General features: G+C 36.0%; 1 protein-coding gene across 2 annotated transcripts in view; it reads right to left on the bottom strand.

The window, feature by feature from the left end:
- The window catches only part of CWC27 (CWC27 spliceosome associated cyclophilin), a 261,252-nt gene that overhangs the window by 22,161 nt on the left and 222,220 nt on the right, over positions 1–16,871 (bottom strand). The window contains exon 14 of one of the 2 annotated variants that reach the window (XM_064376014.1): positions 2,355–2,394. The exons of the other annotated variant lie outside the window; for it this stretch is intronic. Within the exon in view, the coding sequence (XP_064232084.1) occupies positions 2,391–2,394 (4 nt within the window). The 3' untranslated portion in view covers positions 2,355–2,390. The remainder of the gene's footprint in view (positions 1–2,354; positions 2,395–16,871) is intronic. 2 annotated transcript variants of the gene reach the window in all.

Genomic DNA, 16,871 nt, shown 5'->3' with positions numbered 1-16,871 from the left:
TTCACTCTTTTTTTTATTTCTCATGCTATTTATTTTCCACATGTGATCTTTTCCATTACTTTGAAGGGTTTGTCTAAAAACTAATTATTTTCTTCTTGGCACTGGGGCCGCAATTCAGGTAGCGGCCACCTGTTAAATAATAAGGCCTTTTTACTGACTCCATAGCCTATTGTCTAAGCTTTTTCCAGGTGTGGATAACTAAAAGAAAATAAATATGTAGCACATTATCCACCACCTAAACTTTCAAAGTAAAAATATAAGTGTAGAATAATAAAGGTTCAACCTTCCTTAAAAGATACCAAACAGTATGATATTGCTACAATAATTAAGCAGTGAGGTACTGGCACAAGAATAGACAATGCAATCAATGTAAAATTATAAAACTCACCCAAAATACACATAAGGCCTTACTCTGATAAAGAACACATTTAATATCCATGGGGAAACACAGTATTATTCAGTTGTGGTAGCTAACAATTAAAAAAAAAAATGATAACATGATAACAATGATCAAATAAACCAAATCAATTCCAAGTGGATTTCTGATGTAAATTAAAAATAAAAATGAAAGTATAAAAATACTAGTGAAAGATATAACTGGGTATTTATATAATCTTGGGATTATGAAGACCTTAAGAATGATACCAGGTAGAAATCATGAAGGAAAAATCAGCAAATTTAGCAATGGAAATATTTAAAACTCCATGTTAGCAAAACAAAATTCCCATAAACAAATTGTAAGGCAATGACAAACTGGTTAAAATATTTTAAACAACAAATAATATTCTTCATAGGCCAGGCACTATGGCTCTTACTTGTAATCCCAGCACTTTGGCAGGCTAAGGTGGGCAGATCACTTGAGTCCAGGAGTTTGAGACCAGCCTGGCCAACATGGTGAAACCCTGTCTCTACAAAAAACACAAGAATTAGCTGGGTGTGGTGGTACATGCCTGTAGTCCCAACTACTCAGGATGCTGAGGAAGGAGAACTGCTTGAACCTGGCAGTCAACACTGGGTGACAGAGTGAGACTCTGTCTCAAAAACAACAACAACAAAAAATTTAAGAGCTTTTGTAAATAAAAAAGAAAGATATATACATAAGAGTAGACAATTAACCAACACCACCGCAACCATGAAATATAAATGGCCAGTTAGCACACTGAAAAAGTTCAACTTTACCAGCAAATAAAGAAATATAAATTAATACAAGGTAGAAATTGGCAATTATTACTAATATCTGTTATCTATGACATATTATAGTACATACACACATAATTCTAGGGCAAGGAGAAACTAGCAACTTCATACATTGCTGGTACAGGTATAAATGATTCAGCTTTATAGAGTGCAATCTAGTGAAAATTTTTATCAAAGTAATTCCTGAGCTGATAGAAATCAGAAAGTGGTCATGGGGAGGGTACTAGCTGGAAAGGGGAATGAGGGGAAAATCCTGGGGTGATGTAAATGTTTTACACCTTGTTTTGATGGTGTTTATACTGGTGTATAAAATTGTCAAAAATTCATCAAAGTGAACAGATAACAACTGTGTGCTCTTTTATGTGTAAATTATGCCTCAATTTAAAAAAAATTTTTTAAAAAGCCTACCTGACACAGGAAATAACAATGAATTTACAAGATATTTAACAACAAATTTATTCACTGATGAAAGGCTTATAATTAAAAATGGGATACATTTCTTCACAAAGATCCATGTTAAATTATGTAATATCTTCATGATAGAATATTATATAATCATCAAAAAGGATGTTGCAAAGTAATATTTAGTGATGTAAAAACTGTTGATAGTATACTGAAAAGAGAGAAAGGGAGAAAAAGGAGGTATGGCATGATTCTATTTTTGGGAAAAGCATCTGTATATTAATGTATGGGACAGTAGACAAAAATACTGATGAATATCTTGGGATATGAAACAACCAGTGATTTTTTTCTTTCTTTTAAAATATTTTATATATTGAACATGTATTGTAAACACAAATTAGGTATTTGAAAAAAATCACTATGATAATTAATAATTTCATTTATAACTCTTTAAAATGACATTGTTTAAAACTACCTTTAAAGAAATACAACCAACCATGTAGAAATTATGCATCTTCTTTCACAAAACTTCACCCGAAATCCTACTACTGGGGTTTTTGTATCCTGCTTTTCAGATATGGTTAAGGTATCAGAATGCTCATTTATAATTTCTTGGTTGCCAGTGTACAATGGCAACTTTCTTCGCACTGGCTTTGTTGCCATCTGTAACAACTATGGTGAAGTGACTTTTTTACTGCATTATGCTAATCCCAAGGACCTTTAAACTTTCTTTCCAATATAAATAAATGACTTACGCATGCACAGCTTTTCTTTGTTCCAAGATGCTTTTGTCAGCTAAAAAAAAAAAAGATTCTGGAGAGAGTCCAGAATTCATGACTGTATATTCCCAACATAGAAAAGGTAATCTTGTCCACTCTCCTCCTCTTTCTCTATGAATACTAAATTTATATTAGCTAAAGTTTGCCAGCCTCAGCATTTTGTAATCTGGATTCAGCTAAAGAATACTTTTTTTTTTTTTAAACAAGGCTATGCTTTTCTCCTTTTTTAACAGCTTATAAAATAGAACCATCTAGCACCACTAGTAAATTAATTGAATATGTCTACATTCCTTCTAGGTCATAGATAACGTAACTGAAGTAAATAACATTTGCATTCCTTCTTTTCAAATATTACTTTGAGGTTATTAGATCAAGAGGACCGTATAACTAATGTTTTGACAATTTAATTTAGAATGTTTAGTTCGTGCTGCTTGAGTAATATGTCAAGCCTTACCAATACTACCCTAGTACTACGTACCCCCCACCTTTCACACCTATTATTTCCTGAGTGCTAAGAGTCAGGCAATAGGCCGGGCACAGTGGCTCATGTCTGTAATCCCAGCACTTTGGGAGGCCGAGGAGGGCAGATCACCTAAGGTCGGGAGTTGGAGACCAGCCTGACCAACATGGAGAAACCCTGTCTCTATTAAAAATACAAAAAAATTAGCTGGGCTTGGTGGTGCATGTCTGTAATCCCAGCTACTCAGGAGGCTGAGTCAGGAGAATTGCTTGAACCTGCGAGGTGGAGGTGTGGTGAGCCTGTGCCACTGCACTCCAGCCTGGGCAACAAGAGTGAAACTCCATCTCAAAAAAAAAAAAAAAAAAAAAGTCAGGCATTATACAGAGTGCTTTACATGAATTATCTCATTTAATTCTAATAATATCTCTGAGGTAGGTATTGTTATTTCTATTTTACAGGTGAAGAAATTGAGGCTTAGAAGTTAGGCTGCTTGCTTAGGTCATTGAGCAGGGATTTGAACCCAGGCATTCTGATTAGACAGCCCACTCTATAATTAGGTAATAATTCAATGTGTGGAATTACAGAGTTGGTTTTGGTTTCAGAAGTTGCAGTGGAACAAAAGAATGATTGTTTTTGAGTAATTGTACCTCCATGGAATGTACCTCCATGATTGTACATTTCTTTAAAAAAGTGTGGAAAGTATTCCAAAGATGAGAATAGGTGATATATGCTGTAACTAGCTCCAGAAGATGAATATTGTTATTTAGAATCAAAGGCCTCTGAAAGTCAAGTTAAATTTTTTCTTCCTTGTCCCAGTGATTAGTACTTCAGGTTAGAATCACTGCTGGTAGAAGCTGGTATTCTGGAAACAGCATGGGCTCGCTGGTGTGACAGACAGTCCCACCATATATTGCCATGGGATCAAGGGCAAATAACCTAATTTTTTTAAACTCCAGTTCCTCATTTATCACATGCAAATAGTGCTAATTATTTGAAGGAGCTGTGAGAAACAAATCTGCGACAGCTAGTCCCTAAGCTATGAGCCCTATGAGGCTCTTGTGAAGATAAAATGAGATGAGTAGGATAAAGGTCCTAGCAGTGTCTGAAATATAGCACATAAAAATATTTGCTAAAAAATGAATTGGTGGGATCTAAAGTTACCTTCATCTCCTACTACCCGTAGAAGAGTTAGAGTAAAAAAGCATGAAAAGGATATATATTTACTTTAGTCAAATATAAGTGGTTCCTATTCTGTCAGTTATTCTGTATAATCTTATTAACTAATCTGACTAACTGAAATTGGCCAAAATACCTTTAACAAGTGGTTTTAAAATAAATAAAGGGACCTCACATGAAAGTAATTCTTTAGAAATGCCAAAATAAAAAAGCTCATGAAATATAAATAGAATTTGGGGCAGAGGAAATTTGTTCATTTTAAACCTTTAATTGGTTTCCTTTTTTTTTTTTTTTATTTTAAGTATTATTTATTGTTTTTTAGAGACAGGGTCTCTGTCGCCCACTCTAGAGTGCAGTGGCATGATCACAGCTCAATGTAACCTCAAACTCCTGGGCTCAAGTGATCCTCCAACCTCAGCTTCCTGAGTAGCCAGGATTATAGGTGCGTACCACCACACTTAGCTAATTTTAAAATTGTTTTGTAGAGATGGTGTCTTGCTATATTGCCCAGACTGGTCTCAAACTCTTGGGCTCAAGTAGTTCTCCCATCTCAGCCTCTCAAAGTGCTGGGATTACAGGCGTGAGCCACAGCTCCCAGCCTCCATTTGTTTTAATGTAGTGAGTTGACCTAAAGACTCAAACTTGAGTTAAACAAACAATAGTAGAATACAGAAACCTCTTTTGAGTCAAGTGTCAAAGGGACATTGTAGAGTACTATCCCCAAAAACCCTGCATTCCTACCTCTGGCAGATTACTACCTACTACCTCCTATGATATTTGAACCTGAAGTTTCTTCTTAGGTAGCAAAAGATAACGATCCCAAGTTACATAGGAAGGGTTAAACCACATTAGCAGAGTTGAGAATCCTACGTGAATGCAAGGTTTCATGCCAATGACTGTGAAAGCAGTTCATAATTTACTCCCAATATCTGTTCTAAGCAGAAAGCTTCTTCGTTACAATGATATCTTATCTTACTTGGGATATCATGAATCAATGGGAATGAATGTCATGTCTAACTTTACTCCACATCCCATACCTCACACATTAATTCTATTAAAAATATTTATTAAATAAATAGGAAATAGTTTTCAAAATATGCAAACAGAGCTAATCTGACCTATATGAATAAACTGAGCCCATAAATATTGTGCTGCAGCATTTATGCCATTGAAAGATTTTAGTTTCACTAGATAGGTATTCACGGAAAACTTAAGGATTAATAATTACTTGCCATAGGCTCTACATGTTTTAAATGACATCTTAAGGAAAAAGAAGCATGTTGTTTAGTTATTAATTGATAAAGTAGGGTAAGGGTTGGTTGTGTGACAGCAGCAGTTTAATGTATGCAAAAGGCTCAATATCTGGACTGTAAGAAAACAGATAATACAATTTACCTATAGGCTGGAAATTAGAGAAAAGTTTCAGAATTAAGGATGACATCTAAACTAATAAAAACTCTAGAGCTCTAATAAGGCTACATAAAGCATAATTACAGGAACTAGTGAAAATATTACTCTTCAAAAGTTGATGAATGGATATTTGTCTTGCAGTTGATAATTTAGTTGAAATTCTTGGCAAAAAGAATAAGAGGGAGTACTTTATAACTAGTGAATAGAAAATAGATTGACTTCCTTAGAGATTATTTAGCAACAAGCTTTTATAGTAAAATACACTCTCCTTTTGACACTATGAACTACCAGTATTGCTTTTTATTTTCTCCTCAGATTAAATGAGCCAAATACCTTTTATTAACTTGATTTAAGCATCAGGTACTATCCTATTATGCATCATCTGTCAGCTGGGGATCTTTGTACCCCTCCACAGCCCACAGAAATCTAAATCTCTCCAAAGAATTTCTGCTAATTGTCAGCATGTCTCAGGATCATCAGGCCTCCTTTGCCTCTTGTGCTCTAGCTTCCTCTGGCCTACACCATGCGAAAAGAATTTGAATCTCTGCCATCCTGAGTCTCCAACCAAACACCACCCATAAGAGCACAACTTTACTGAAGGCTGTTAAGAGATACTGGAGATAGGTCATGTCAACCACTGCACCTCTCAACATTAAACCCCTCCCTTTCTTCTTATCTCAAGATAGCAGTTTGGTGATCATCTTTTGTGATTTGAGGATGCTCTTAAGGTACTGTTCTTCAACCTCTCTCTGGTGAATCATATCAAGGCACAGTACTTTTCCCAAGAAATACATTATTCTCTCTAATAACAATTCATTGCCAACTATTAAGAAATCATTTTTTAAAGAAAAAAATTATTCTTGCTGAGAACTATTCAGTATCACCTAAATTTTTGTTTTTTAAAAAAGGACCTTAACATGTAGAACCTGAAAGAAATGATAGCCTACTACATGAAACAATTCAGGATAAGCCAGTTTGAGACAATTCACTAGTTAAGCAGAAATCTTAAAAGAAGAAAAGCAGAAAAGTGCATATGTGAGAATCTCCAAAGGGGTCTGGAAAAATGGTAGTATTGAAAAATGACTCTGAGGAGCTGTGGCCCCAAGAGAATAGGATAAAACCCTGCTGCTTTCCCACCTCCTCTCTTTTCTACCCCAGCATGGCTCTGAATGAGGGCACAGTTACAAAAAGTGTATGGTAGTACAGTGTAACTAAAAATCTCATGTTCAGGCTGGAGGAAGAAAAAAGGAGGCCCAGGATACTAGAAGGTATTGAGGAGATTATAAAGAGAAAAGAGACCCCAGTGCATGTATTGATCCAATGCTAAACTGCATATCAAAGACTCTGAGAACTTAAATAAAAAATAGTTCAGGCTGGGCACAGTGGCTCACACCAGTAATCCCAGCACTTTGGGAGGCTGAGGTGGGCAGATCACCTGAGGTTGGGAGTTTGAGACCAGTCGGACCAACATGGAGAAACCCCTTCTCTACTAAAAAATACAAAATTAGCCGGGCATGGTGTTGCATGCCTGTAATTCCAGCTACTCGGGAGGCTGAGGCAGGAGAAATGCTTGAACCAAGGAGGCAGAGGTTGCAGTGAGCCGAGATCTGCCATTCCACTCCAGCCTGGGTAACAAGAGCAAAAATCCATCTCAAAAAAAATAGTCCAACAGCCAGGTCCCAGATTGGACAGTGGGTGGGATATACATGGGACAGATACAAATAGCAACGCAAGGCATTAAGAACAAGACTAAAAGATTGAAACCAAATCCCACTGAAGGGTGATCAGAACTTGTGGCCTGAACCCAAATGGGTTGTCTGCTATAACATAACATTCTTCACAGGATTTAAATAAGACCCAGAGACTCATAATATTCAAAATGTTTAGGATACAATAAAAAAATTACTCAGCATAAGAGAATCATAAAAATCTTAACTTGCATGGGAAAAGACAATCAACAGATACTAATACTGAGATGACAGGCACTGGAATTATTTGACAGAGACTTTTAAACAGTTACTGTAAAAATGCTGAAAGAAGTGCAAACACTATTGAAATAAATGAGAAGATAGAAAGCCTCAACATAAAAATAAATAAAAGTTTTTGAACTGAAAAATACAATAATCAAAATTAAAACCCACTGCATGGGCTCAGTAGCAGCATGGAGGTGACAGAGAACACCAAAGGTCTAAAATTCATGTCACTAGAGTCCTAGAATAGAGAAGGAGGAGTGTGTTGAGGATAAAATAATTTAAGAAATAATGTCTAAAACCTTCTCAAATTTGATGAAAGATACAAACCTACAGATTCAAGAAGGATAGCCAACATTACACATAGTAAACCCAAAGGAATCTATACCTACTTATGCAAATCAAAATTGCAAAAACAAAAGACAAAAAAATCTGAGAGAGAAATACGCTTTAATTATAAGGAAACAACAATTTGAATGAGTGAAGATCTTCCAAAAGAAACCATGCAGAACAGGATTTGGTAGAACAAACATCTTTAAAGCGCTGAAAGAAATGAACTGTTGACCCATAATTCTGTATTCAGTGAAAAAATCCCTCAGGAATGCAGGTTAAATAATGACATTCTAAGATGAAGGAAAACTAAAATCTGTGGCCAGCAGATCTGCTCTAAAATCATTATTCAAGAAAGTTCTTTACCTAGAAGAGAAATGTTACCAGAAGGAAACCTGAAATATAAATAAAGAGCAACCTGAATGGTAAATATTTGGGTAAGTATAAGAGTCTTCGGTTGAGTTCCTTAAAGAGTTTCAAAGCTGAGAGCAAAAATTAACATTTTTTGAGGGGCTTCTCAATGTATGTAGACGTAATACATACATTGGTTAGAATACGAAGGGAAGAGGTAAAGGGATCTACATACATATAAGAATTCTATATTCCTCTTGAAGTGATAAAATATTAACTCAAACTATGAAAAGTTAAAAAAGTATATTGTAATTCCTAGATCCCATTAACTCTAAATAAACTATGAAAAGTTAAAAAACTGTATTGTAATTCCTAGATCAATAGGTGAAACAAAACACTATTCAAAGAGATACTGTCAAAAACACAATAGATAAATTAAATGGAAATACTAAAAAATGCTCAAATAATGCAAAAGAAAGCAAAAAGTAGGAAACTGAAGAATAAAAAACAAAGGGAGGACACTTCTGGTTTGACTTCTAACATGTAAAGAGCTTGAAAGTCATCAGTTCATCCTTGCAACAAGAAAAAAGCTAAACAAACTGGAAAAAATGATTTTTTTAAAGATGCGTTAGAGAGTTGAGGTCACAGGGTAAAGGGCCACCCCCAAATCTGGAAGTATAGGCAACTACAGAGAATCATTTTCCAGATTAGTTTACCTGAAACAAATGCTACTGGAGCCATAAACTGGTAGGCATGCTTAAGTGGTAATTTTGATGAATTGCAGGAAGCTGAATGTGGATTAGCATGACACTAAGAAACTCCTGGGGGCCCAGTCTGAGAGGGCTCTGATAAAACAAAAAGCACCAGGTCTAGATGGGTTTGCTGATGAATTTTACCAAACATTTAAGAAAGAAATTATATCAGTTCTCTACAATCTCTTCTAGATGACAGAAACAGAACACTTTCTAACTTACTCTATGAAGCCAGCATTACCCTAACACAAAAACCAAAGGGATTAGAAGAAAAGAAAACCACAAACTATTATCTTTCAAGAGCATAGATGTAAATATCCACAACAGAACATCAGCAAAATGAATGCAACAATGTATAAAAATAATTATATACCATGACCAGTGGGATTTATCCCAGGTACACAGGCTGGTTCAACACACTGGTATGGCTATAAAGTAATAGAAGTTCTTACTTGTTGCTGGTGGGAGTGTAATATGGTAGAGACACTTTGGAAGACAGTTTGGCAGTTTTTTACAAAACCAAATACATCCTTACGATCCAGTATTTGCTTTTTGATATCTACTCAAATGAACTGAAAACTTATGTTCATACAAAAACCTGTATACAGATGTTTATTATAGCTTTATTCATAATTGCCATAACTTGGAAACAACAAAGACATCCTTCATTAGGTGAATGGATACACTGTGGTACGCGTATACAATGGAATGTTATTCAGTGCTAAGAAGGAATGAGCTATCAAGCCATGAAAAGACATGGAGAAATTTTAAATGCTTATTGTTAAGTGAAAGAAGCCACTTTGAAAAGGCTACATAGGCTGGGTGTGGTGGCTCACATCTGTAATCCCAGCATTTTGGGAGGCCAAGGCAGGCAGATCTCACCTGAGGCCAGGAGTTCAAGACCAGTCTGGCCAACATGGTAAAACCCCATCTCTACTAAAAATACAAAAAAATTAGCCAGGTGTGGTGGCAGATGCCTGTAATCCCAGCTACTCAGGAGGCTGAGGCCAGAGAATCACTTGAATCTGGGAGTAGGAGGCTGTAGTGAGCCAAGATTATGCCACTGCACTCCAGCCTGGGCGACTGAGTGGAACTCTGTCTAAAAAAAAAAAAACCAAAAGGCTACAGAATGTATGGTTCCAACTATATGACATTCTGAAAAAGACAAAACTATGGGTACAGAAAAATATTTGTGGGTCAGGATTTAGTGAGGAGAGAGCAATTAATAGGTGGAGTATAAAGGATATTTAAGGCAGTGAAACTACACTGATACTGTAATTGTAGACATGTGTCATTGCATCGCACATTTGCAAAAACCCACAGAATGTACGACAACAAGAGTGAACCCTAAAATAAACTATGGAATTTGGGTGCTGATGTGTGAATGTGGGTTCATTGATCATAACAAATTTACCACTCTGATGAGAGAGGTCGATAGTAAAGATGGCTATGTGTGTGGGCAGAGGATATATGGGAACTCTCTGCTTTCTGCTCTATTTTGCTGTGAACCTAAAACTGTTCTAAAAAATAAAGTATATTAAAAAAAAATCCTAAAAAAGAAATCTTAATTCAGAGGTTTCACTGGTAAATTCTGTCAAGTTCTTAAAGAATAACATCAATTCTATACAATCTTTTTTTTTTTTTTCAAAAATAGAAGCACAGGAAACATTTTCCAGCTCATTTTTATAAGCCCAGCATTATTCTGATACCCAAATAAGACAAAAACAGCAGAAGAAAACTACAGACCACGATCTCTAATGAACACAGACACAAACATTCACAAGAAAAATATTAGCAAATTGAATCCAATGATGTATAAAAAATAATAATATACCATAACCAAGTGGGGTTTATTATGGGAATGCAAGGCTACTTTGAGATTAAAAAAAGAAAATCAACCAATGTAATCTGCCCTATTAAAAATCAAAGACGAAAAACCACATGATCATATCAGTTAGTATAGAAAAGTGCTCAACAAAATTCAACATCATTCATGTTAAAAACTCTCAGCAGCCTGGGCGCAGTGGCTCACGCCTGTAATCCCAGCACTTTGGGAGGCCAAGGCGGGCGGATCACAAGGTCAAGAGATCGAGACCATTCTGGCCAATATGGTGAAACTCTGTCTCTACTAAAAAATACAAAAATTAGGGCCAGGCGCAGTGGCTCACGCCTGTAATCCCAGCACTTTGGGAGGCCGAGGCAGGTGGATCACGAGGTCAAGAGATCGAGACCATCTTGGTCAACGTGGTGAAACCCCGTCTCTACTAAAAATACAAAAAATTAGCTGGGCATGGTGGTGCGTGCCTGTAATCCCAGCTACTCAGAAGGCTGAGGCAGGAGAATTGCCTAAACCCAGGAGGCAGAGGTTGTGGTGAGCCGAGATCGTGCCATTGCACACCAGCCTGGGTAACAAGAGCGAAACTCCATCTCAAAAAAAAAAAAAAATTAGCTGGGCATGGTGGCACACGCCTGTAGTCCCAGCTACTCAGGAGGCTGAGGCAGGAGAATTGCTTGAACCTGGGAGGTGGAGGTTGCAGTGAGCCAAGATCACCCCACTGCACTCCAGCCTGGCGCCTGGCAACAGAGCAAGACTCTGTCTCAAAAACAAACAAACAAACAAACAAAAACCAAAAAACTCTCAGCAAACTAGAAGTAGAAGGGAACTTTCTCAAACTGATTGAATTAGCCTGTTCTCTCACTGCTATAAAGAAATATCCTAGACTGGGTAATTTATAAAGGAAAGACATTTAATTGACTCACAGTTCCACACGGCAAGGGAGGCCTCAGGAAACTTACAATCATGGTGGAAGGGGAAGCAAACATGTCCTTCTTTACCTGGTGGCAGGAGACAGAAATGCAAGCAGAAGAAATGCCAGCCGCTTTAAAACCATCAGATCTCCTGAGACTTACGTTATCACGAAAACAGCATGGGAGAAACCATCCAAATGATCCAGTCACCTCCACCTGGTCCTGCCCTTGATTATGGGGATTACAGTTCAAGGTGAGATTTGGGTGGGGACACAGAAACCAACCATATCACTGACAAAGACATATCTGTCTTTTCCCCAAAGACTGGGAAAAAAAGGAAGAATGTCTACTCACACCAGTCCTATTTGTCTGCATACTGGAAGTCTTAGTCAGAGCAGTAGAGTGAAAATAAATAAATGAATATATAAATGTCCTACAGAGTACAAAGAAGGAAATAAAACTGCCTGTATACAATACAAGACAACAACAACCAAAAAAATCCAAAAACCTAGAACTAGTAAGTGAGTTTAACAATATTGCAGGATACAAGGCCAACAAACAAAAATCAATCATATTTCTGTATAACAGTGACAAATAATTGCAAACCAAAACAAAAAAAAAATACTATTTATAACAGCTCCAAAAACAACGAAATGGTTTTAAATTCAAAAACACATGTGTAGGATACTGCTAACAACTATAAAATGCTGATGAAACAAATCAAAGGAGACCTAAATGAATGGAGAGACATAACCATGTTTATGGATTGAAAAACTCAAACATAGTAAAGATGTCAATTCTCGTCAGACTGATCAATAAACATAATAAAATTCAAATAAAAATCTCAGCAGAATTTTTTTATAGAAATAGACAAACTGATTCTAAAAATGCAATTTTGAAAAAAACCAAGAAGAGAGTTGGAGGAGTCATTTCAAAATTTACTATAAATCTGTTGTAATCAAGAAAATGTGGTATTGGTGAAAGGATAAAGACACAGATTGATGAAACACAATACAGAGTCCAAGAAAAGATCCATATTAATATAGCCAACTAATTGTGTTTGACAAAATTCCAAAAGCAGTTCAAAGTCTTTTTAACAAATGGTATTGGAATAATTGGACATCCATATAAAGAAAATGAACTTTAACCTAAACTTCATACCTTATACAAAAATTTATTCAAAACTGATAATAGATCTAATTGTAAAATGTAAAACTATAAAATGTGTAAAAGAAAACTTAGGAGAAAATCTGTGTGACTTTAGGTTGGGCAAAGAATTCTTAGACATAACATCAAAAGCATAACCCATAAGAGAAAAATCAATCAATCAACTGGACTTAATCAATGTTAAATATTTTTGCTTTGTGAAAGACAGTATTGATAAAATAAAAAGTAACAAATGAAAAATTAAAAGAAAAACAATAAAATTTGAAAATAACACTATACTGTCGGAGAAAAATCACATATCTGATAAAGAACTTGCAAATAACATATCCCAAAAAGGAGTTGGATGTAGATTATACAGAGAACTCTTGAAACTCCACTGTAAGAAAACAAATCTAATTCCCAAATAGGCAAAAGACTTGAACAGACATTGCATCAAAAAGAAAATACAGAAGGCAAATAAGTACAGGATAGATTAAAAATTACTACTGATTGCTCATTGTAACAAGTGAAATGATTGAAAGACATTTAAAGAAGTTGATTATACCTTCTTTCCATGCCCATTTGTACCTGTTATCCTCCCACCTGCATCTCCAGCTAACCAGTGGTAACAGTATGGTACATAGCCAATTGTTATTTTCCACAGGACAGATCTTGATGCACATAAAATCAACAGATATTTTTTGAAAGCCTATTATGAACCAGGTACTGGATACAGTACTATGTGGACCAAAAAGCAGATAAATTATTTAACTTCACTACGCTTCAGTTCTTTCATGTGTAAATAAAGATAATAAATAATACCTACCCCATAGAGTCAAGTGCATGTGAAACACTTAGAATCAGTAGGACATTATTTTGTGATTTGAAGAGGTTAGGTACAAATATAAGAACGAAAAAAAATAAAGGCCAGGCATGGTCTTTAGTAGTTTTTCACGTCTGTAATTCCAGTAATTTAGGAGGCCAAGGTGGGCAGATCACTGGAGGTCAGGAGTTCGAGACCAGCCTGACCAACATGGTAAAATCCTATCTCCACTAAAAATACAAAAAATTAGGCAGGAGTGTTGGTGTGTGCCTGTAGTCGCAGCTAGTTGGGAGTCTGAGGCACAGGAATGACGTGAACCTGGGAGGCAGAAGTTGCAGTGAGCCAAGCTCGTGCCACTGGACTCCAGCCTGGGCAACAAGAGCAAAACTCTGTCTCAAAAAAAAAAAAAAAAAAAAAAAAAAAAGTAAAAGAATATATTTAAATACTACTTTGTGTGAGAAAAAATTTAGAAAAGTAAACAAGAATGTAAAACTAAATGCCATGTCACAGATCACTTCAAAACAGTTAAGGGCCAGAAAAGGGCTGATGGGGGGAACAGTTAGGACTCTGTTGTAGCAGGCCTAGGCCAGTGAAGACAGGCACATTTATTTTAGAAAGTACCATGTTGCTTCTACTTGAGAATAAGGATCACAAACTGGGACCTGGAAAAAAGCTTCCCAGAACCTACAGATTGGGTCATAATCTGTGATTTAAAAAGGACCATCATTATACACACAATGTTCAGAGATGCCTTGTCTAGTGGTTCTCAAAGTGTGACTCAGGGATCCCTGTGTCTGCAAGGATTCATTTTTGTATGAATACTAAGACATTTGTTTGTGTTTTTCATTCTTATCCAGTCATGAGTGTATAGTGGAATTTTTCAGAGAATACATGAAGTGTGAAATAAAACAGAGTAAAGCAGATACGCTCCTATCACACCAGACTTCAGAGATTTACAAAAAAATGTAAAACAATGCCACTCTTAAAACTACATTTTTTGTTTTGCAGGTATAATTATTTTTTATAAAAGTATGTTGTTTATAACATGTTGATAGATACACTCCACATGAACAAAAGCTCTCCGGAGTTCTCAGGAATTTTTAAGAGTGTAAAGCAGTGGTCCCCAACCTTTTTGGCACCAGGGACTAGTTTCATGAAAGACAATTTTTCCATGAAGGGGGTTATTTTCAGGATGAAACTGTTCCATTTCAGACCATCAGGCATTAGATTCTCATAATGAGCACTCAACCTAGATCCCTTGTAGGTGTAGTTCACAACAGTATTTGCACCCTTATGAGAATCTAATGCCGCCATTGATGTGACAAAAGGTGGAGCTCAGGCAGTAATGCTCACTTGCCTGTGGCTTACCGTCTGCTTTGCAGCTCAGTTCTTAACAGGCCATGGACCAGTATCAGTCTGCAATCTGGGGCTGGGGACCCCTGGGGTAAAGGGTCCAGAGATCAATAATTTGAGCTCCACTGCCTAATACTAAAGGGTGAAGTTGGCTAAGTTCATTTAGCTAACTTGGGTCTTCATTATTTTCACAGTCTCCACCCTTATAGCTGTTTTGTTCATCTATACTAACCTATTACCCATGCTTGGCAATGTTCAGTTTGAATGAAATGGAAAATAATTGAAATATTCTCCCAACATTTTGGGAGGCTGAAGTGGGAGGATCATTTGAGGCCAGCAGTTCAAGATTAGCCTGAGCAACACAGTGAGATGCTATCTTTACAAAAAAATAATAAAAGGAAATTAGCTGAGTATGGTGGTGTATGCCTGTGGTCTTAGCTAGTTGGGAGGCTGAGGTGGAGGGTCACTTGAGCCTGGAACTTTGAGGCTGCAGTGAGCCTTAATTGTACCAGTGCATTCCAGCTTGCATAACAGAGACTCTGTCTCGTGAAAACAAAATTCATTTGTTGTCATTGTATTCTTCATTCAATATATGACTAAACTATACACAAATTACAGTATGTACTACATATAAAAGGTGTTGAAAGCTTTGCTAGTATAAGCAATGAGATAAAACAACGCTCTTTCATGGTATCTTATAATGAGGTCTGACTGGGTCTAAAAGTCAATAATCTCTTTTTTACATCTGTGTTATTAAGATTTCACTGTTTTGGATACAGACAGCTGGTACTTGTTGCTTCTGCACTATGTTAACTCCAAAGGAAAGCTTTAAAACTTCTTCAAGCCAAATCTTGGTTCTCAGAACTTCAATCTCTAGCAGAAACAAATTGTCTGACTGATGGCTAAAACTGATTTTTGACACTAGCCAAAGTGCAATAATAAAACTGAAAAAAAAAAATCCATATCCAGAAGCTTTAACCCATGAGGTTATCTTAGAAGGAGAATTTTTCAGAACCAAGAACAAGACTATTTAGAGATAAGTCTCCTAAGAAGAGAAGCTAAGTTGAAACTTGTATAGTTTTATAAAAAACAGAAACCAACCACACTGTTTGTATTTTTAAAAAATTTACAAAGGCAAAGCATTTCTTCTAAAATGTTACTCTCTTTAACTAAGCACTTTAAGGAAACTTAATTAATTCTTGAGATTCTAATAGCCCTAAAGGCAAGTCTTAAATTATATTTACTTCGGAGTACAAATTGGAAAGACATTTTGTGAGAGCCATTTGAAAATATTTAGCAGAAGTCAACATGTATACTCACTGAGAAAGCAATTCCAGTTTTAGAAATTTATCCGAAGAAAATGGGCAATGATATAAAAACAAGGATGTTACAGCACTGTTTAAATATTCAACAACATGGTCAAGTAAATTTGTGGTTCATCATATAGTGAAATATGATGGTCATAATACAAAAGATAAAAATTATGTAAAATTACATATGATAAGGAGAAGTAGTCACTGTATACTGCTGAGGGAAAAAAAGAAAGTCATAAAGCTGTAGTACTATATGATCTAATTTCTGTTTAAAATATATATGTGCATAGAAATACCTGGACAGATATAAAATAACATGTATAAAAATATACTTTCACATATTTGGTGTAAATAGCATAAATATATAAATTGATACATACAAATTAACAGTATTTATCTTTGAGTTTGGGATCATATATAATTTTTATTTACCTCCTTTGAGGGTGTCTGCATTTTGATTTTTCCACAGTGAATATCTTTTTTTTTTTCTGAGATGAAGTTTTGCTCCTGTTGCCCAGGCTGGAGTGCAATGGCATAGTCTTGGCTCACTGCAACCGCTACCTCCCAGGCTTGTGGGGTTAAGCGATTCTGCTGCCTCAGCCTCTATTTTTTTTTTTTTTTTTTTTTTAAGACAAGAGTCTTGCTCTGTCACCCAGGCTGG

The sequence above is a fragment of the Aotus nancymaae genome, unplaced genomic scaffold, assembly GCF_030222135.1.
Source record: "Aotus nancymaae isolate 86718 unplaced genomic scaffold, 86718_ANA_hifiasm-v0.15.2.pri h1tg000014l, whole genome shotgun sequence".
In the NCBI taxonomy this organism is placed as follows: domain Eukaryota; kingdom Metazoa; phylum Chordata; class Mammalia; order Primates; family Aotidae; genus Aotus; species Aotus nancymaae.
This window is presented reverse-complemented; position numbering and strand designations above follow the sequence as displayed.